The sequence below is a fragment of the Oncorhynchus kisutch genome, linkage group LG12, assembly GCF_002021735.2.
Source record: "Oncorhynchus kisutch isolate 150728-3 linkage group LG12, Okis_V2, whole genome shotgun sequence".
NCBI lineage: Eukaryota > Metazoa > Chordata > Actinopteri > Salmoniformes > Salmonidae > Oncorhynchus > Oncorhynchus kisutch.
The window spans coordinates 57,484,536-57,507,782 of NC_034185.2; the positions used below are offsets into that span (position 1 = coordinate 57,484,536).

The 23,247-nt window shown below is 44.0% G+C and overlaps 1 protein-coding gene across 3 annotated transcripts in view; it reads left to right on the plus strand.

The window, feature by feature from the left end:
• Positions 1–320: 320 nt before the first annotated feature.
• Positions 321–23,247, plus strand: part of LOC109900476 (zinc finger protein 827) — a 100,502-nt gene continuing 77,575 nt past the window's right edge. For 2 of the 3 annotated variants that reach the window (XM_031837889.1, XM_031837886.1), the window contains exon 1: positions 322–709. In XM_031837889.1, the coding sequence (XP_031693749.1) occupies positions 667–709 (43 nt within the window). In that variant the 5' untranslated portion in view covers positions 322–666. Of the gene's footprint in view, positions 710–23,247 lie in introns of all 3 variants that reach the window. The other variant, XM_031837888.1, reaches the window with a different exon arrangement.

Genomic DNA, 23,247 nt, shown 5'->3' on the forward strand with positions numbered 1-23,247 from the left:
GTTTCATGCAAATGAATCATAATTGTTTATTTGGGAAAACTGGGGATTTCCATTGGGCTTCTGAATTACTATTCAATCCATCATTTCATCAATTCAGGAAATGTACATTTCACATTTTGAAAATATATTTATAATGTATGTGTAAAATAAAAAAAAAATTAAATGCAATCAATATGAAAAATACTGTACTGATACTGTATTTCAGTATCTTTGCCATATTAATTATTTATAGAAGTTATCAAATACATGTTAAAAATATGTAGGGGTTTTGCAGTCAGCAATACACCCTGTAAGCTTGGGGGCACCTTGTCCGTTTCTACGCTGCTATCGCGGGCGAGCTCCTCTAGAGCGTGTGTGCGAGCTAGTATGTGTGAGCGTGTGTGTGTGTCTGCTCTGCTGTTGCTGCCCTCTGATCCCTGCATTAGTGTTAGTTAGGGGCTCGGAGACACACTTACACAGAGAGCAGCCATAGTCAAGACACGGCAACAACAACAGCACAGAACCCTCCTCCTCCTGTGGTCCTATACCCAACAATACACTTTAAACCGCGAGGACAAGACAGGTATACAGTCCCTGCCATCACTCTCGCCTACAATCTCAATGGGGAAAAACCTTTTTTCTTCTTATCCCTAAAACAAGGAGGAGAATGTGACAAAAAGGGGGAAAATGCCAAGGAGGAAGCAGGAGCAACCCAAACGCCTGCCTTCACGTAAGTCATTTGCTGGTTTTGTGCAATTTTAATGGGTCTTCGTGTGTTTTGCGCAGTAGTTTAGGGTTAAAGAGGTGAAACAGACAAAGACACGGCGTAGGTTATTTCTCCTTTTTTTTTTAGGTCTGAGCAAGGCAGCCATGTTGTTGGCGATGAGTAACGTTAGCTAACCAGCGAGTGCATGAGCTGTACGTGGCTTTAATCGAGTATAATCGATAAAGGTCCCCTTTCCCCTAAAGGTTGCGGTCAGATAGCTTGTGTATCGGTTGTATATGGTATAATGTCTGAGCGTTTTCGTTTATCTGTCCGTGCGAGCGAGTCTCTTTCGGGGGAGAAAGGGGAGGATCTGAGAATCTGGCCGCAATAAAATGAAGGGTCAGTCGGATCAGACAAGCCAGACTCGGGGCTAACCGTACCTCAGTGTTCCTAGTAATAGCGCTATCTAGCAACGCTCGGTAGCTAACTTCAAATTTCTGTTAATATAAACGTCTAACTTTCTCTCTCACCACTCAAAACGGGTGTATTGGTTCCCTCGGTAGGCGCTCGCTCTGTTTTTACGTCGAGTTCTTGAAAGTCTGGAGATGATATTTTTTTTTTGAAGCAGAGGTATTTTCTTCCGCCCAGTTCAGCGAGGTTCATGTCTGCATGCAGGCTATGTCAAAGCCATGGTCGGTCACCTGAAGTTCAGTTTTTTTCTCCTTCCCTTTGCAACCATTCATTGCAGACAGACTACGATCAATAACGCGTGCTAGAGACGACAAATGGCACATTCCCCATTTCTCGTTATGTCGTTACTCCGAATGTACATCAGAATGTGCGATTTTGGTATATATATTGTTCATTTGACCCTGTGTAGCTTGGATGTTTAGATTGTGCTTTTATCAGTCCAATAATGAAAAGCTGCAGTGACACACTTCGGCCGCTAGAGGATGACTTCTAGGTAGAATGTGTGGATAAAATGATCAGAGGATTTGGCTTAGTGTGGCAATTTCCCCTGCTGTAGTGCAATGTCCTGAAGACCTGCGTAAGAACATGGCTTAATGAGTTATATTGGTATGCAAATGTAATTAATCTCATAAATCAATGATGACTTAATGAATGTACCATAATGACACAGTGTAGTCTTTCTTAAATGCATCTGTTCAGTGCTATTACTAGCTGTGATCAAAAGAGGATTTATATACTTTGTTGTATAAAGTATACAAAATGTGAAAACAGTGCAGTAAATATCAAATTAGCGTTTGTAGTGCCATAGTGTGAGCTATTCGTGTCCTCTTTCCACGTGTGATTATTTAGGCTACTACAAACGTCCACATATCCAGTCCCAGAGTCATAAAACATCCCCAAAATAAGACCGTTGTCTCCTCATCCACTGATACAGCGCTCAGGTGTTTGACCCAGAGTTGAACTAGAGAAATTGCGTCGGTTGGCTGGATGAGAGAGTGGTATTTGGACAGTAAGCTCTCACTCACATGTTACCGACGGCAAATTCACGTACCTAGAAACGCCGCTGGAGTGGACGGAGCAGGTCATGCTCTGTAGCGTATAATGACATCAGTGGGGGCTGGTGGGAGGAGCTGTAGGAGGACGGGCTCATTGTAATGGCTGCAGTGGAATAAATAGGGAAACCACGTTTGACCATTCTATTTATTCCATTGCAGCCATTACAATGAGCCCGTCCTCCTATAGCTCTTCCCACCAGCCCTGACTGACGCACCATACAGTACCCTGGGGCTCCAACTATTTAGTTCTATTATATGGGTTAGGTCACATGTAAAACTCATTTCATGGCGGGCCGAGTGTCTGCGGGTTTTCGCTCCTCCCATGTACTTGATTAAGGAATTAAGGTCACTGATTAGTAAGGAACCCCCCTCACCTGGTTGACTAGGTCTTCACTGAAAGGAAAAACCAAAAACCAGCAGACACTAGGCCCTCCATGGAATGAGTTTGACACCCCTGGATTAAGTAATGGCGGCAGGGTAGCCTAGTGGTTAGAGCATTGGACTAGTAACCGGAAGGTTGCAAGTTCAAATCCCCGAGCTGACAAGGTACAAATCGTTCTGCCCCTGAACAGTCGTTCTGTCCCTGAACAGGCAGTTAACCCACTGTTCCTAGGCCGTCATTGAAAATAAATTTGTTCTCAACTGACTTGCCTAGTTAAATAAAGGTAAAAAATTAAAGAAAATGTTATAGACATGTTACAGCCTACTGTATGCATCAATTACAGGATTTCATATAATAACAAAGAGAAATCCCATTCTCTTTAATAAGTTGTGGCCAATATTTTACTTCTCCATTCAATCACAAAACTGATACAGGACAACCTTTCTGTATAGGTTCCCCCCCCACACTGACTGGAAGTCAGTGCCACTTCACCTCATTGGCCGACTGTCTGTTTGTTTTCATTGTTCAGCTAACAACACCTACACCGATTGGTCACGTGCCAGGAACAAGCACAATATTGAAGTTCAGATGTCTGCATCTGTACTGAGGCCCTGTGGTGAAAAGAGCACGATTACACATTGCCTTTAAACTACTAAAGGTGCTTTATCTTAGCCCAGACACATGCAGGTCTAGATATTTGGGGTTGTGTACTCTGCTTTGCTCTGTGCAGGCCAAGTGTCATGCTGTGTATATTAGCATACATGGCATGTGAGAGAGGGCACACACACGTACACACACACATACTCACAAGCTGGCCATGGAGGTCACAGTACAGTGCAGCGCCCTCACTCAGACAAGTAAACATGACCTTTGGCGCCACAATGAAAACGGCCACTCTTTATGATTTTGGTACGCCCATGATTATCTATGTTGAATTCTATTGGCCGATTACTTACTGTAAATATTGACTGTAAAATTATCACTTGGATAAAGCATAGAGATTTTTACATGTAAAAGGAGTACCCTTTTTTTTTACGTGTAGATTATGCTGGAGGTCGGTTTTGAAATATTGTCAACTCAAGCAGCATTCTTTCAGGCCCAGAGGTTTCTAGGTCATTGGTCATACTTGTGTTATGTCACAAAATATTACTTCTAAAACCTCTCTCTACTCTTGATAATTTGGGCAATCATTCTGAATTAGCTTAAGGCTATAGGGCCTATCTCCTGAATAAATGTTGAAGTAGGCTTAAACTCAAGATATGGATACGAATTGTAAGCTAAAAATAAATGAGAGAGAGATACCCGATCATGAATGGCAAAAGGTCAGGGGCACTGGGAGAGCGAGAGAGGGAGACATTTTCTCCTCTCCCTGTCTCCTCCTCTGCTGGTTTCTCAGGTTATCTGCATTTGAAATGGAGGGATTTTAGCCCCTGCCTCTACCTGACCGACCGAGTGCTCTTCTCCTTTCCTCCTCACCACCAGCCAATGGCTGGGTGGTTCTGTACCTTACTGTAATGGCGGGTCACTGGCGCCCTTCCACTTTCTATGATTATAATGACCTTGGTGGGGCCGGGGCTTGAAAACATTGGATTAAGGGGAAAGGAAAATGAGGGGAGGTTTCCATTTTGCTCTTGGCATCAAATTTGTGGGGAATTTCTGCCAAGAATCCCCCTCTGCCACTTTACACCACCCCTCAACTTGACGGGGCGCGGGCTCTCATGGACCGCGGTGTCTGCCGACTGGAGCTGAAGCGAATAATGATACACAGGCTTTCACTTAGAAATGAATTAAAGGGCAGGAGGAAGGTGGTGGGATACCTCCTTCAGCATACGCTTACATAGAGGGGAGTTTGAGACCCGCCGCGTTCAACACCATTCAGATTCAGTGGGTAGGCCTAAAACTGGCCCCATTCAGTCTCTCCGTGACTTGATGGAGAATTGAATGGATAGTAATTTGGAGGCCGCTACAGCGGTTGATCTTAATTGAAAGTTGGTGGGGTAAGTTAGCTTTATAATGGGCCTGGTTCCAGAGAAGCTTCTGGGGTTTGATCAATACACATTTAAAATGTGTTGTTGCTTTCTGCATCAAACAGGTAGGCTGGCTGGCATTACCAAGGCCTGCAGGTATTGTCAGGATTCCAATGGGCATCCACTACGGTTGGGCGGTATGCAGATTTTCATACTGTCATACCGTTTCTGTACCAACCGTTACCGAGTCAAAATATATAGGCAGCTTATGGTAGAGAAAATTAACATTCAATTCTCTGGCAACAGCTCTGGTGGACATTCCTGCAGTCAACATTCCAATTGCACGCTCCCACAAAATGTGAGACATCCGTGGCATTGTGTTGTATGACAAAACTGCACATTTTAAAGTTGTATTTTATTGTCCCCCGCACAAGGTGCACCTGTGTAATGATCATGTTGTTTAACCAGCTTCTTGATATGTCAGGTGGATGGATTATCTTGGGAAAGGAGAAATTCTCACTAACAGAGATGTAAACAAATGTGTGCACAACATTTGAGAGAAATAAGCTTTTTGTGCACATGGAACTTTTCTATGATTTTTATTTCAGCTCATGAACATGGGACCAACACGTTACGCGTTAATATTTTTGTTCAGTGCATATGTAACTTACCGTTATAAACAGTGGCGTAGCATGCATCCCCCAACCCTCAAACATAAAAAAATAAAAATATTCATATTTTTTGGGGGAGGTATTGAAAATCATTCGGCGGTATTTAAAAATATCCCGGTGTACCGGTATAAATGGTATATCGCCAAAGCCTAGCATCCACTGAGAATCCCTCCAATTCATCCAGAATGCTCTTTTGAATCAAGGTTGTCAATGAGGTGACACTTCATTTAATTTCCAATGCCCTGAGTAATTACAAAAACATGTCGGATAAGCAACTCGCTTCACAAAAACTTCAGGTTCCTGCCTACTTGTGAGTAATTAACTCTGTTTTGGACACTTTTCATCAAGTGTCAAACTCACTAGAGGTCTAAGCAGGTAATTTAAGTTAGGATTTCTTTATGCCCAACAAAAGGGACTCAGGGAAGCATAATATGCTAATCTCATAAAGTCATTATTTATGGATGTCCATTGCCTTCCCCCATAATACTTATTCAGTTAGGCTTAATTAGAGCGGTTTCTTGACAAAGATCCAGGGATGACTTCCCCGCCTGATTGTCGGCCATGACACTTGATCTGGTCTCTTTCGAACGACATCTTCAGCGTGCCCTCTGTATTTTACATTGACCTAATTTAACAGAACAAATGAAAGCTCCACCGTGTCCACTAGGAGGCCTAAAAATATATCACAAAGTTACCAGCAATCTGTTCCACACAGTACCTACCTGGTCTCAATCAACCCCCCCCCCCTTCCTACTCCTCCGTGTGGAATGGAAGTGCCTTAGCCTTGGTAACGATTTTCTCCATGTTGACAAGCCACAACAGGGAGATGTACAGCTTCGGAGAGCAGCCCTTTGGCTAGGACGTAGCCCCGGCACTGAGTAATACCAATCTCACAGGAGTAGCACAGGCTCTCAGTTGGCCGCAGTTCATAAGGAACTGCGATCAGCTCGCTGGTGCAGCTGGGAAAGACAGAGGGGAAGAAAGAGGGAGAGTACTGGTGGTGGTGGAGGAGGTGGTGGGGAAGCTGCTAAGAGCTCTGGGCGGTTTCCTCTGTTGTACCACACAAAGTGCATCTAGGGCCCTGCAGGACAGGCCTTTAACAGGCGTGAGAGATGTAGAGATATAGAGAATGAGAGGGAGGTCTGGGGAGCAGGAAGCTCTAGTCGGCCAGTCGTGCCAGACTGCTGCCTCTGCTTCTAAACAGGGATGTGATTTATTATCGAGGCTCATTTCACTCTTAAAAGAGAGATGGAAATGACATCGCAGAGAATTAGAGAGGTCTCCTCAATTGTCTCTGAGAAGAAAGCCATAGCTGTAGGCGTGTGGATATTTCGGAGCATGTGGTACGCGTCTAACTGGTGCGTGAAATCAGAGGAGGGTTTTTGCTTAGGTTGGCATAGATTTTTCTTTCCTTTGGTGGTGAGGCCTTTTTAGTTTAGATAGTGGATACTGATTCGGTCACTGCGTTTGATGGCCCTTGCCAAGGGGCCAGTCTTGGTTGCCCTGTATAACCAAATAACTGCACTCCACTCTCTATGTTGCCAGGTTTGAAATACATGGTAATTTTATGTAGCTCTACTGTCTTGATGTATGTTGTTGTTAGGGGGGCTTAAAATGGCTCTCGTCCAACACGCTGATCTTGTCGCCCTGGCGGAGAGCACTCTAGCACGGCGGAGTGCTAATGTCATGACCTCACTTCCTGTGTGGGTGGAAGAGAGGCAAGGAGGCCCCCACACTTGCCAGGCTCTTGTTAGCCTTTGGCAGCAGCAGCCAGGCAAACTCTGTCCTCTCTGGTCTGGAAGTCAGTACTAGGCTTAGGCAGTATCCAGATTTTCATACCATCATACTGGGATTTACGGTATGACTGCATAGCACACAAGGGGGTGCTAAAAACACAAAAATGCCCGTTGCGCATCTATTACCAGAATGCTCACAGAATTAGCACAAGTAATATCAAAGTCCCATAGACACTTTTAACTGAATGCTAACAAGCGAAAATGGACAAACTAATTGCAAAGACAGGCAAATTCAGCTCATAAAGTTGTACAAGCACGCTACCAAATGTCATTTTCGTTGAATGGGTACTGAAACTGAACAAGAGAAATTGTGCAAATGAAAAAGTTGTGATGCATGCTTATTTGAAGGAAGAGCAGCATGTGTACACAATTTTTTTTATTTTATATTTCACCTTTATTTAACCAGGTAGGCTAGTTGAGAACAAGTTCTCATTTGCAACTGCGACCTGGCCAAGATAAAGCATAGCAGTGTGAGCAGACAACAAAGAGTTACACATGGAGTAAACAATTAACAAGTCAATAACACAGTAGAAACCAAAGGGGGAGTCTATATACAATGTGTGCAAAAGGCATGAGGAGGTAGGCAAATAATTACAATTTTGCAGATTAACACTGGAGTGATGAATGATCAGATGGTCATGTACAGGTAGAGATATTGGTGTGCAAAAGAGCAGAAAAGTAAATAAATAAAAACAGTATGGGGATGAGGTAGGTGAACAAGGGTGGGCTATTTACCAATAGACTATGTACAGCTGCAGCAATCGGTTAGCTGCTCAGATAGCTGATGTTTGAAGTTGGTGAGGGAGATAAAAGTCTCCAACTTCAGCGATTTTTGCAATTCGTTCCAGTCACAGGCAGGCAGCAGAGTACTCCTCCCCTCTGGTTTAAAGCAGAGGGGAGGAGAAAAAAACACTACTAGGAAGCACAGGGAAAAAAATAGCAGCTGAACAGGTAACTCACCAAGAAATCTTGGACTTCTCAAACACGGCAGAAAGCCGTTATAAGGTATCTGATGGCAAACATTTGGTAGTGAATTGCATACAACCGTAACTCCCTCACCTCATGTGCGCCACACAACAGAGGCCGTGTCTAGACTTGACAGTTCGTGCAGCTTTAGTATTCTGATCATAGAGTTCTGATCATGGAATTCCGAACACGTCATGCATCTACACCTACATTTAAATGTGTCCACAGTGTGTCCGGATTCTCTTTTCCCGTGCTATATTCAAATGCCAGTATGCGTTCTACAAATGGTGGAATAGGCTAAATATGATATCACAACAACTGATGGCAGTAGCTTACTACTGTAGCTAACTAGCCAGCTAACCTCTGTAGCTAACTAGCCAGCTAACCTCTGTAGCTAACTAGCCAGCTAACCTCTGTAGCTAACTAGCCAGCTAACCTAGCCAGCTAACCTAGCCAGCAAGCCAGCTAACCTAGCCAGCAAGCAACGCTGAAGAGATTGCAAACGGGTTAGCATAACCCTCCTGAAGTGGTCAGACAGATCTGAACACAATCACACCACAAAGCCACTTTTGTGTGTCTAGACTAGAGGTTGACCGATTATGATTTTTCAATACCGATTATTGGAGGACCAAAAAAGACGATACCGATTAATCAGACAATATTTGTATTTATTTATTTATTTGTAATAATGACAATTACAACAATACTGATTGAACACTTATTTTAACTTAATATAATACATCAATAAAATCAATTTAGCCTCAAGTAAATAATGAAACATGTTCAATTTGGTTTAAATAATGCAAAAACAAAGTGTTGGAGAAGAAAGTAAAAGTGCAATATGGGCTAACGTTTAAGTTCCTTGCTCAGAACATGAGAACATATGAAAGCTGGTGGTTCCTTTTAACATGAGTCTTCAATATTCCCAGGTAAGAAGTTTTAGGTTGTAGTTATTATAGGAATTATTGGACTATTTCCCTCTGTACCATTTGTATTTCATTAACCTTTGACAATTGGATGTTCTTATAGGCATTTTAGTATTGCCAGTGTAACAGTATAGCTTCCGTCCCTCTCCTCGCTCTTCCCTGAGCTCGAACTAGCAGCACAATGACAACAGCCATCATCGAAGCAGCGTTACCCATGCAGAGCAAGGGGAACAACTACTAGAAGGCTCAGAGCGAGTGACGTTTGAAATGCTATTAGCGCGCTAGCCATTTCACTTCGGTTACACCAGCCTCATCTCGGGAGTTGATAGACTTGAAGTCATAAACTGCGCAATGCTTGACGCACAACGAAGAGCTGCTGGCAAAACGCACGAAAGTGCTGTTTGAATGAATGTTTGCGCGCCTGCTTCTGTCTACCACCGCTCAGTCAGATACTTAGATACTTGTATGCTTGTATGCTCAGTCAGATTATATGCCATGCGGGACACACTAGATAATATCTAGTCATATCATCAACCATGTGTAATTAACTAGTGATTATGATGGATTGTTTTTATAAGATAAGTTTAATGCTAGCTAGCAACTTACCTTAGCTTACTGCATTCGCGTAACAGGCAGTCTCCTTGTGGAGTGCAACGAGAGAGAGGCAGGTCGTTATTGTGTTGGACGAGTTAACTATAAGGTTGCAAGGTTAGATCCCCCGAGCTGACAAGGTGGAAATCTGTCTTCTGCCCCTGAACAAGGCAGTTGTTACACAATTTCTAGGCCGTCATTGAAAATTAGAATGTGTTCTTAACTGACTTGCCTAGTTAAATAAGGTTATATATAATTAAAAAAATCGGCGCCCAAAAATACAGATTTCTGATTGTTATGAACTTGAAATCGGCCCTAATTAATCGGCCATTCCGATTAATCGGTCAACCTCTAGTCTAGACTCATCTATTCAATGCGATCTTCGTATTCTGATGGCAGAAATCAAATGTAAGTGTCAAGTGTAGACACGACCAGAGACTCGCCGATAGATATCAAACGCTATGGACTCACCAGCTCCCACTTTCTCCCGTTGTGCTATTTACAAACACATGACAGGCTGAACTGTTCTGGGGAACTATGGTAAGCTTCATAACACAACACAATCTGCTTTTTCTCCTAACGTATTGCACTCCTAACGTATTTGAACACAGGTGTTAACTTAAAAAGTAGCTACAAATATTCACATTTATTTTTTAACTTCAAAGAAGCCATTTTGACGGTATTGAAAAAACCATCCCGTAGCTTTTTCCAAATACCCGGGATATAGTATGTATGGTATAATGCCCCAGCCTAGTCAGTACCTCCTTCCACAACACTAATGTACAGTTAGGTTGAGCAGCGAAGAGCGAGTCTGCCACAGTAATGCATTTAACTAGCCAGGCTAACAGCTGTGTCTGGCTGCTTTGTGGGGGGTTTTGGGGCCTTGATCGGGGCCGTTTCATTGCCGCGGGGAGATTCAAAGTGCCAGGAACGAACGAGGCAGGACAGAGGGACCGAGGCAGTCAGGCCAGGCAGAAGCAGAGTAGTGGAACCACACGGTATGTAAGGCTCTCAAGGGAAACAATATATCACATCCAGAGAGAGTGGAAGCGTTTGGCTGTGTTACAACAAAGCACCACTCCAGACCAGATAAGTTAAATTCATTGACGTGAAGTCATCTCTGTGAAAGCCATTGTCAGTGGCGTGTGGGGCGAGTGGAGGTTATTTACGACGCTGAAACGCAGGTGAGTACCTGGCGCTGATGATTCTGTGGCTGCCACGTGCGGAGAATGCCCTTCCATTTGGCACAATGCAGATGATGACTTCACCACGTCTTCTGAGTGAACCGCTGTGACCTTGAGGTAGAGAGGCTCAGGTTCTCTAGCGTTGTCCCATTGTTGTCTAAACAAGGGCATTTTGCCGTCTGATTCGTCCTCATCGCGGTAATGAGATGAGTGCATTATTGGACGTCTAGTACTAGACGACTATCACTCATCATGACGGCTCAGACATTCTAATTAGCCATATATCTCGTCATCAACAAAATGGAGACAAATGCCCCCAAAAAATCTGGAACTCAGGATAGCTTGTAAAACCTTTTCGTGAGTTGATAATGAACAGGGTTTAGTTGGACTGATCTGTATGTGATTAGCCTCTTTCCATTCCTGATTTACCAGTGTGTTCTCAATGGACAAGTCAGTCAGTTGTTGGTTCAGATTGCTAGGGCTGCATCCGCAAATGCCACCCTATTCCCTACATGGGTCTTAGTCCAAGGTAGTGCACTATATAGGGAATAGGGTGCCATTTGGGACACAGCCTAGGTCATTAATCCCTGCACTCTACGGGGAGTGGTCAGCACCAGATGTATTGACACTTCCTACCAGAAGGTTTTCTAGATTAGCGACAAATCCTCCCTGGGAAAAAAAATGCTTAAAAACCTAATTTGGCACGCACAGCCAGACTTTGTGTTCGGCAACTCTGGGCCAAAGGAATCATCCCAGCAATTCCTCCCTCTTCTTCTTTTTCCTCTCCTTCTGGTCCTTTGGCCAGGAACCGCCTGATCCTTTTTTGGCGGAAGTACATTTTGTTGTTCTCATGTAGCATCTCTTGTGAGAGCCAGTGGATTGACCTTGATGACCCTCCCAGTCAGTGATGAGGTCTTCAGAAACAAGACCGCTCCAACCCACTGTACCCAGAGGGCTTAAGTGATGGTTGTCATAGCGATCGTTATGCCGCAGAGAACGGCCTCTCTCACGGGTGAAAGACAACGACAAGGCTTTGAATGCTGCAGCTTTCAGGTCACAACCTGGTTATGACAGATGTGGACGGAACCAGAAAAGGCTGGATGGATATGGATGCAGTGCACACAAGACTAACAACAGACGTACATCAATGTCTGGTCTGTATAGATTTCAGGTCAGGATTTGAGATCGACATTATCTGCCACGCAGGACATGTCTTTTATACCTTGAAAGCGAGAAAATGCGAGATGGGTATTGGTCTGTGTTCCAAATGGCATCCAATTCCCTTCATAGCCTACAGGCCCTGGCCAAAAGAAGTGCACTATGTAGGGAATAGGGTGTCATTTGAGATGTAGCCTAGGTGTGACGGGGAGCAGCGGCGGGCGAACAATGCCTCTTCATTCCCACTGGCTGCCCTGGCCAGGCCGTTTTAACATGGAGATTGGAAACAGAAACAGCTCCCCCCCACCTCTTCCTCCCCTGGACCTGCATGCAAATGAAGGTTAGCCTCTCCTGCTGTGCCACTGCAATTTTTCCCTCTTTTTTTTCTCTCCCTTTTTCTAATGGACGCAAACTGGCTCTGGCTCCCCCCCTCTGCTATTCCTAGGGAAGAGGAAGAAGGGACCGGGACCAATCCTGATTAGTGTCCCTGTCCTGAGTGACAGGCTAGAATCCAAGCAGGCACTGCCTCAGGCACCTCTGCCAAACTGCTGCCAACCCAATACCACCATAGAAAAAGCCATATTTTTTTGATTCACCCCCCCCCCCCCCCCCCCCCCCCCCCCCCCCCCAGCTCTCTATCGCTCAGCTCTTCACTCCATGGTCACTTGCTCTCCCCAGCTCTCTCATACACACAGACACACAGTCTCTCTCTTATACACACATAGTGCCTCTCTCTCACACTGTCTCTTACACCCACAGTCAGTAACACACACATTTTCTCTTTCTCACACACTTTCTCACAACCACCCACCATCTCTCTCTCTCTCTCTCTCTCTCTCTCTCTCTCTCTCTCTCTCTCTCTCTCTCTCTCTCTGGGGGTGACTGGCTGCTGTAGTGGGACCGGTCGACCGTGTTCTTGTGCCAGTGGGCTCAGTGTGATTTACGCTGGCTGGCTGGAGGACCGCCCCCCTCCCCATTGTGCCCCCCCCCTGTCTCATACCGTATGGCCCATACACACACTGCGCTCTGCTCTCTCACTCCTCTCTGTGTCTAAGTGGGCAGCCTGCCCCTCAGTGTGTGTGCCAGAATGTGACATACTAGTGGTGCTAGCTATGTTAGCGTCATTGCTACTTAGAGTAAGCCCACCTCTTAGGGTCGTCACCAGCCACAAAGTCATAATTATGGTTAAAGCCTGCCTATTTCTACAATTTAAAATATGATTTTAAACCTAACCTTAACCACACTGCTAACCTTACGTCTAGCCCTAACCTTAAATTCAGATCAAAAAGCTCATGTTTGTTTTCATGAAATTATATAGCTAATTTGGACTTTGTGGCTGTGGTAACTAGTAACAGCCACCTCTTAGTTCTTGACATCAGTCCTCCTGTTGTATCTGTTCTGTTCTGGAACAGTGTTGTCGTGGCACACATATTTACTACAGAAAGTCTTGGCAAATTACCCTCAAAGTCATGATACCAAATTTATGGGATGGATGCTGGCAAGGTTCCCCTTTTAGTAATTATTTATAGTCCTACATTTGAGTGTAATGAAGTGTTCACATACTGTACATAGGAACTCTACAGCAATATCGTACTGTAGCCTAAATTTAGGGTTTACTGTATTTTTGGCACAGTGAGTGAACTGGTTTTAGGGCTGTTACGGTGACCGTATTAACGCAACACCGGCAGTCATGAGTCATAATCGCAGTCAAATTCCATGTAACCGTTGAGTCACGAGAATCTCCTCTTATGCACTCTGGTCGTGCGTTGGTAGTACCCAACTCCCTAACGATCATCAGGTTGCTAATCAAATCAAATTGTATTTGTCACATGCGCCGACTACAACAGTGAAAAGCTTACTTACAAGCCTTTAATCAATCAATCAATCATAATCACTAGTTAACTACACATGGTTGATGATATTACTAGTTTATCTAGCATGTCCTGCGTTGCATATAATTGACGCGGTGCGTATTTGCGAAAAAGGACTCTCGTTGCTCCAATGTGTACCTAACCATAAACATCCATGCCTTTCTTAAAATCAATACACAGAAGTATATATATTTTAAACCTGCATATTTAGCTAAAAGAAATCCAGGTTAGCAGGCAATATTAACCAGGTGAAATTGTGTCACTACAGGAATATTTAGACTTATGGATGCCAACCGTTAGATAAAATACGGAACGGTTCCGCATTTCACTGAAAGAATAAACATCTTGTTTTCGAGATGATAGTTTCCGGATTCGATCATATTAATGACCTATGGCTCGTATTTCTGTGTGTTATTATGTTTAAGTCTAGGATTTGAGCGGTGGTAGGCACCAGCAGGCTCGTAAGAATTCATTCAAACAGCACTTTCGTTCGTTTTGCCAGCAGCTCTTCGTTGTGCTTCAAGCATTGCACTGTTAATGACTTCAAGCCTATCAACTCCCAAGATGAGGCTGTTGTAACCGATGTGAAATGGCTAGCTAGTTAGCGGTGTGCGCTCTAATAGCATTTCAAACGTCACTCGCTCTGAGACTTGGAGTGTTTGTTCCCCTTGCTCTGCATGGGTAACGCTGCTTCGAGGGTGGCAGTTGTCGATGTGTTCCTGGTTCGAGCCCAGGTAGGAGCGAGGAAAGGGACGGAAGCTATACTGTTACACTGGCAATACTAAAGTGCCTATAAGAACATCTAATAGTCAAAGGTTAATAAAATACAAATGGTATAGAGAGAAATAGTCCTATAATTCCTACAATAACTACAACCTAAAACTTCTTACCTGGGAATATTGAAGACTCATGTTAAAAGGAACCACCAGCTTTCATATGTTCTCATGTTCTGAGCAAGGAACTTAAACGTTAGCTTTCTTACATGGCACATATTGCACTTTTACTTTCTTCTCCAACACTTTGTTTTTGCATTATTTAAACCAAATTGAACATGTTTCATTATTTATTTGAGGCTAAATTGATTTTATTGATGTATTATATTAAGTTAAAATAAGTGTTCATTCAGTGTTGTTGTAATTGTCATTATTACAAAAAAATCATAATAATTGACCGATTTAATCGGTATCGGGTTTTTGGGTCCTCCAATAATCGGTATCGGCATTGAAAAATCATAATCGGTCGACCTCTAATAGCGAGGCTATATACAGGGGGTACCGGTACAGAGTCAATGTGCGGGGTCACCGGTATTAAGGTAATATGTACATGTTGGTAGAGTTATTTAAGTGACTATGCATAGATAAAACAAGAGAATAGCAGCAGTGTAAAAGGTGGGTGGGGTGAGGGGGAGCAGTGAAAATAGTCTGGGTAGCCATTTAATTAGATGTTCAGGAGTCTTATGGCTTGGGGGTAGAAGCTGTTTAGAAGCCTCTTGGACCTAGACTTGACTCTGGTACCGCTTGCCGTGCAGCAGCAGAGAGAACAGTCAATGACTATGGTGGCTGGAGTCTTTGACAATTTTTAGGCCTTCCTCTGAAATTGCCTGGTGTTGAGGTCCTGGATGGCAGGAAGCTTGGCCCCAGTGATGTACTGGGCCGTACGCACTACCCTTTGTAGTGCCTTGCGGTCGGAAGCCGAGCAGTTGCCATACGAGGCAGGGATGCAACCAGTCAGGATGCTCTTGATGGTACAGCTGTAGAAAGTTTTGAGGATCTGAGGACCATTGCCAAATCTTTTCAGTCTCCTGAAAAGTCACCACAATCATCTGCTTTGTCTTGATCACGTTGATGGAGAGGTTGTTGTCATGGCACCACACGGCCAGGTCACTGACCTCTTCCTTATAGGCTGTCTCGTCGTCGTTAGTGATCAGGCCTACCACTGTTGTCATTGGCAAACTTAATGATGGAGTTGTGCCTGGCCTGCTACTCAGAGCTCTATTGTCCCTCCATCAGGTCCTAATGGCCTGCTACTCAGAGCTCTATTGTCCCTCCATCAGGTCCTAATGTCCTGCTAGTTTATGCATATGCCTATATATGACCTGTCACGCAGAGAGAGGCTGCTTGCTTCTCAAACAGTAGTTGATGCGTGGCGTGAAAAAATCCTACGTTTATTGGTCGCGTACACAGATTTGCAGATGTTATCGCAGGTGCAGCGAAATGCTTGTTTCTAGCTCCAATAGTGCACTAATACCTAGCTATAATTATTATAATTTAAAAAATCTAAATGAAGAAATACAAATAAATAAGTAGTGTTCTAAGCCCAGACGTTTCTATATGTGGTCCTGTGTGAAAGCAGAGTTTTGATAGCTGCCACTAAAAAGAGGAGGATCCCAGCTGCTACTATATGTATTTCTCAGCTGTGCTATGAAACCGGAGCAGCCTCCCCAGCATGATTGGAAAAACGAACTGCGGGAAGTGGCTCCCATTCGCTATTCGAGTGCATATCGACTGCCTCTGTTCCTGCCCATTTCATAATGGGCCATTCTAAATCAAAACAAATTTTACATATTAGTAAAGACAAGATTAAATTGAGAATAGTCTGATGGGTGAAAATATGATCAATTGATGAGAGAACAGCGTGTGCAACCTGAGGCAAGGAACAGAGCGCAAGCTTTTTTTGAGACTTTTTCAAATCATCAATAGCAGCCCATATATGTTCTGATTTCTAAGACATTCTAATGTTTGTATCATTCACAACTAAAGTTCCCAAATAACTGTAAATCTAGTGTATAGGACCTGTTTCAAATGGTCACCTTTATGCTCAACATACATACTTCATATGTGCACTCGCTCCAGAATGGGAAAATATCCTTTCTATTGTATTCAGCTAAGTTAAATGATATTCTTCTTACTATAAAATCATCATCTAAAAGAATGGCACTGGACTTCTAAGCCTATATTGCCTGCTAACTGAACTAGCCTGCAGTCTATGGCATGGTGCTTAGCCAGATAACATACAGGAAGCCGACTCATATTCTGTTCTTCTGAAATAAATTTTCTTCATATCATAATGTTTCTTTAAACCTGCCTTAAATAAATAATAGATTTACTGTGATGGTGTATGTTAAATTGATTTATTAGACCTTTTTAAATGATGTTCCCAAGGCACTCATCAGCGGCTTGTATGCTGGAGGCCTGGAGATACTACATGTGTTTATGGTAATTAACGGTCCGTTACCGTGAGACCGACAGTCATTTGCGTGACAATAACAGTCTGACAAAATGTCATGACTGCCACGGCTCTAACTGTGCTCCAATAATCTACATACGTAGCCTACATACATACTAGTACCTATGATTGGTGACATAGTGAGGATGCTAAGGGAATGTCAGTGTATTATGGACATTATTCTTAGCACTGTAACAACTGTAACGAGACACAATTATTCCCATTGATTTACATCTAAAAGCTAGTTGTCCATCAACCTCGGAGAAATAGGCCTTTGCTTTGTGGCGGTTGCCAAATCTGAAGCAACTTTGGGACTGAAGTACACTGAAACTGTTGTTTTCACCTGAGAGAAGTAACCCAGGACTGGCCTATATCAAAATGGGCTATCTACCAAGTATGCAAGTGGCAGTAAAAGTATAGGCTAGTCAATGTAGCCTACCTGGGCTGGGTTTCCCTAAAGCATCGTGGCACTAAGATCATATTTTGTCCATTTTAGTTTCTTAGTGCTACGATGCTTTAGGGAAACACAGCCCTGACTTCTCTTCAATGCTATCCACTGGTTGTAGCTTCTATGACAACTTTATCCTATCAACTGTCCTTGTGACCTCTTTCAATATTATGAAAATAATGTGGTATTAAGTGTCATAATGTATCCTTGTCTTATAGCTTTCACTGTTGTACTACTGCTACTTTTTATGGTTCTCCAGGGTAATGTTTAGGCTGAATCAGGGTATAAAATGTACTTTTTAGTCCACCAGCCACTTTTCTTTACCAGCCCAAATGCTATTTTTATTCACAAATGTGAGAGAAATGCCCGACCTGTGGAGCCCTGACCACCCGCCAACGTGGCTAGTGAAATATGGTAGGTGGCGGGTGTTAATTTTAGACCCTGGGCTGAATGGTAAATTAAGAAATACCCTGTTAATTGCAATTACAGGCACTCGGTGAGATCTGAGTAGCCTATTTCTGTAGTGAAAGTGTGTGTTTCTCCCTGGCGGTTGTTTTTTTTTGTGCTCTGTGAGGAGCTTTGATGGCACATTTAAGATTATGGGCATGTGTTGTTTCTGTAACATAAAAAAAAATAGAAATTCTAAAAATGGACGGGAAAAATAAACGCGGGTGCAAAGGGCGCTCCATCTGCGCTGAGGAATTTCAGAGGTCTGGGGGCCTCGAGTCGACTCATTCTCTTCCAAGAACACTTCTCCTTCCACCTCTGGCACGAGGCCCGAAGTACCCACAAACTGCCGGGGCCAAGGCCAACAGTACACAGATGGTTATATGCTGCGCTACATTTCAATATGACGGACAGAACCGAACCACAGACATTACTGTATAGCAGGGGTAACATGAGGCCCACGGGACAAACCCAGCCCGCAAAATATTTTTGGGGGGGTCCCCTCAAAGTAAAAAAAAATCATTACAAAATAAATAAAAATACTAAAATCATCAGGAATTCCGCAAAAATTGTTTAATTTAGTAAATCTGTTCCCAAATATCGCCATTTATAGACAAATATATATGATTGTATCTAATAACGGTATGAAATTATTGTTATTTTCAAATACAATCTCTTTTTGGTATTAGTTGTGGTCAATTAGCGGTGTACAAATGATTGTAATTATTTTTCGACAGCGGTAGGCCCATGGCTGATTCTAGTTGCTCTATATAGCTTGGGCTAACAGCTACCCCGGATCCCGGTCCATGCTGAGAGTGTGATCTAGATCAGGGTTTCCCAACCTCTCAACCAAAACGTGTACCTAGAGGCGGCCCCGGGACCGAGTTTGGGGAAACCCTGGTCTAGGCTAACTCCTGAGCCACCATGAATGATGGGTTTTCCAGTTTCCACTTCCCCCATGTTATCTATGACAGATACTGGAAACTGGAGTAGCCATTTTGGCACTGGCATGGGATAAAAGGTGATGGGTGTGTTTGTGGTTTAAGAATGGGTTGTGTGTGGACATAAGCCTACTATAGGTGTAGATGATTTAGAGTATGGGCTTCTTTCTAACTCGGGCTGTTAAAAGCACAGTTCTAGTTAAGTGCTGTATTTTTAAACTGGTAAATGCCTGGTGGTGCTCCCAGAACTCCAAAGGGCATGAACCCTCTTGAGTTTGCCCACGCATCGCCGTCCCTCTGAGCCTGGACCAGTGAGCCGCACTGAGATCTGAATATCCCCGTCTTTATCTCTTTCAATCACTGATCTCAGACCAGTCTCTCACTCACAGTCCCCTTGGGCTCTGGTCAAATGTAGTGCACTATAAAGGCAGTGCACTGTACAGGGAATAGGGTGCCATTTGGGACTGGGAGGATTTGTGACAAACAGCTGACTAGTCAGTCAGTGACATGGTGCCTTTTGTAACGTGGGATGTATCGTGATAGATGCACAATTATTTAATAATTTCCCCCAAAAGAAAAGGGGGGAAAATGTGCACTTAACATATTGATGTCCCGTATAAAGTCCTGCGAAGGGGGTTTGAATTTACGACCGCCGGTTCAGGCACAACCAGCTGGTTATATTTAGAGAGTGTGTGTGTCTTTTACACACACACACACACACACACACACACACACACACAAGCGCACACAAACTGAGTGAGGGCAAGACTGAAGAGGTAGATGGAGAGAATGTCCCAGTGAATGGAATTACCTTCCTCTCGGGGAGGGGGGGGGACTGACTGCTAGTCGTTTACAGCGATGCGAGCCTGCTGGTGGACAGGGCTAGCTGCTAGGGTCTCTCCCACCATATTGTCCGGTGCCGCACGCTAATAAGGCAGAAGCCCGGACTGCAGGGAACGCTCATTAGCATAGCCCGCGGACATGGCAACCCCCGCCAGGGCTCAGCATGGACACTTAATTACCGCCACGGCTCCTTCTCCTTTCTACACTCCGCCTCCTCACTACACTCACCCCTCCTTCCTCGTATTACACCTCTCCACTCTTCCCTCCTCGTACAGTGTACAACCCCTAACCCAGGCCAACAGCAGCCAGCCACTCCTAGTCACAGGAGAGCATGCTGGGATAGCCCAGATGTGGCTCAAGCTGTGCTGGCTGTGTGGTGAGTTCCGTAGCTGTGCTGTAGCTGTGTTGGATTTAAATAGCCAGTCTGAGTGGTGGACTTGACTGTGGTCTTGAACCCACCCTCTTCATCTTTTACTTATGTCTCTCTCTCTCTCTGCCTCTCTCTCTCTCTCTGCCTCTCTCTCTCTAGGCCTCTCTCTCTGCCTCTCTCTCCAGGCCTCTCAAAGCTTCTTGGCATTGTAGTGGCAGTATTGATGCTTCTACTCCAGACTTAATCGGCTAATAGCCTTCCTCCCTCCTTCCACCCTAGCCCTGGCCTGGAGGTCAGTGGGGCCATCTTGTATGCCTGGCTAAGTCACAGAATAGTTGCAGTGTGTTTGTTGGTAGCTAGGCGAAACCTCATGCAAGTCATGTGGTCTGGTGACCTACGGAACTGTGATGTACTTCAGCTGTCATGAGTGTCTCTCTTGTCCCCCTCTTTGACTTGTATATTCTTCTTCCTCAAAACCTCTCAAAATAGATAGCTTGACCACTTCCTGGTAAATAAACCGACTACACAATCACATGACGCAATGTTCCTCTTACTTGGCAGTTACCTCATCAACTCAATCAACTCAATCCAAGATGGCGTAGCAGTCAGACGTCTTTGTCTTGTTTCGTCCCATGTGTATATATCTTTTTCTTCGCATTCTTTTTAATATTCTTCCTAAACCTCAACTTCAAAATACTCTCCTGCAACCCGTCTCACCCAATGTGGTGTGGATCTGTTTTTTTTCCCCCTAAAGTATTTTTATTTACCTCCGAACTGGAATACCTCAACTGAAGCTAGCTAGCTAACTAGCTATCAGCCAGCTAACCACTGCTTGCGGTCATCAGCTAACCTTTAGCTCGGAAAGCTTTTGCCAGTTCGTACAACGCGTTTCAAACCAGAGCATACCGGACCAATTTTTCTCTCCATATCCCTGAATTCCTACCACAAACTCTGAACCTTTTTATCTGGATCATCACAGCTAGCTAACCGCAACCCGGGTTGACTACACCTGGCTAACGTTTCCATCCTGGAGCTAGCACCAACTAGCCTGGGGCTAGCCCATGCTAGACCCATCTCCCGGCTCACTCCTGGGCTACAATATCTGGACCCCTTCTACTGCCGGTACGGGGCACGGAACCCCACCGATCCTCTACGACTGGAATACCGACATAATCTGCCCGAGGATTCCAACAGGCCCCTCAGGCGCGACGTCCACTGAAGGCCCATTCTGCTAAGCTGCTAGCTACCTAGAGCTACTTGGAACCCTACTAATTCCACGACTGGTCTATCGACGTCACCGCACGAAGAGGCAAAAACAGACTTACCCCCATCGCAACGTCCCCTATAGGCTAACTTGCTAGCCCCGGTCTGCTAACTGCTAGCTTGCCTGCCCCGTTCTGCTAACTGCTAGCTTGCCTGCCCCGGTCTGCTAACTGCTAGCCCCTACTAACTGTTTGCTTGCTAACCCGGTCTGCTACCTGCTAGCTTGTTTAGCCCCGGCCTACTAACTGTTAGCGTGTTAGCATCGGCCTGCTAACTGTCTGAATCGCCATGTTCCCAGTCAACCCACCCACTCACTGGACCCATGTGTTCACTTGGCTACGCATGCCTCTCTCTAATATAGAAATGCCTCGTCCATTACTGTTCTGGTTAGTGATTACTGTAGTGATTATTTCACTGTAGAACCACTAGCCCTGCTCAATATGCCTTAACCAACCATGTTGTTCCACCTCCTACATATGCGATGACATCACCCACCTGATTTAAACATCTCTAGAGACTAGAGGTCGACCGATTAATCGGAATGGCCGATTAATTAGGGCCATTTTCAAGTTTTCAATAACAAACCTTTATTTAAGTAGGCAAGTAAGTTAAGAACACATTCTTATTTTCAATGATGGCCTAGGAACAGTGGGTTAACCTCCTTGTTCAGGGGCAGAACGACAAATTTTTATCTTGTCAGCTCGGGGATTCAATCTTGCAACCTTACGGTTAACTAGTCCAACGTTATAACCACCGGCCTCACGAGGAGCCTGCCTGTTACACGAATGCAGTAAAAAGCCAAGGTAAGTTGCTAGCTAGCATTAAACTTATCTTATAAAAACAATCAATCATAATCACTAGTTAACTACACATGGTTGATGATATTACTAGTTTATCTAGCGTGTCCTGTGTTGCATATAATCGATGCGGTGCGCATTCGCGAAAAAACCTAACCATAAACATCAATGCCTTTCTTAAAATCAATACACAGAAGTATATATTTTTAAACCTGCATTTTTAGCTAATAGAAATCCAGGTTAGCAGGCAATATTAACCAGGTGAAATTGTGTCACTTCTCTTGCGTTCATTGCACGCAGTCAGTGTATATGCAACAGTTTGGGCCGCCTGGCTCTTTGCGAACTAATTTGCCAGAATTTTACGTAATTATGACATAACATTGAAGGTTGTGCAATGTAACAGGAATAGACTTTAGATGTATGCATGTCACCCAAACGGTTCTGTATTTCACTGAAAGAATAAACGTCTTGTTTTCGAGATGATAGTTTCCGGATTCGACCATATTAATGACATAAGGCTCGTATTTCTGTGTGTTATTATGTCATAACTAAGTCAATGATTTGATAGAGCAGTCTGACTGAGGGGGGGTAGGCACCAGCAGGCTCGTAAGCATTCATTCAAACAGCACTTTAGTGCGTTTTGCCAGCAGCTCTTTGTTGTGCTTCAAGCATTGCGCTGTTTATGACTTCAAGCCTATCAACTCCCGAGATTAGGCTGTTGTAACTGATGTGAAATGGCTAGCTAGTTAGCGAGGTGTGCGCTAATAGCGTTTCAAACGTCACTTGCTCTGAGACTTGGAGTGGTTGTTCCCCTTGCTCTGCAAGGGCCGAGGCTTTTGTGGAGCGATGCTTCAAGGGTGGCTGTTGTCGATGTGTTCCTGGTTCGAGCCTAGGTAGGGGCGAGGAGAGGGACGGTAGCTATACTGTTACACTGGCAGTACTAAATTGCCTATAAGAACATCCAATAGTCAAAGGTATATGAAATACAAATCGTATAGAGAAATAGTCCTATAATTCCTACAATAACTACAACCTAAAACTTCTTACCTGGAAATATTGAAGACGCAAGGAACTTAAACGTTAGCTTTTTTACATGGCACATATTGCACTTTTACTTTCTTCTCCAACACTTAGTTTTTTAATTATTTAAACCAAATTGTTAAATCAAAAGTTTCATTATTTATTTGAGG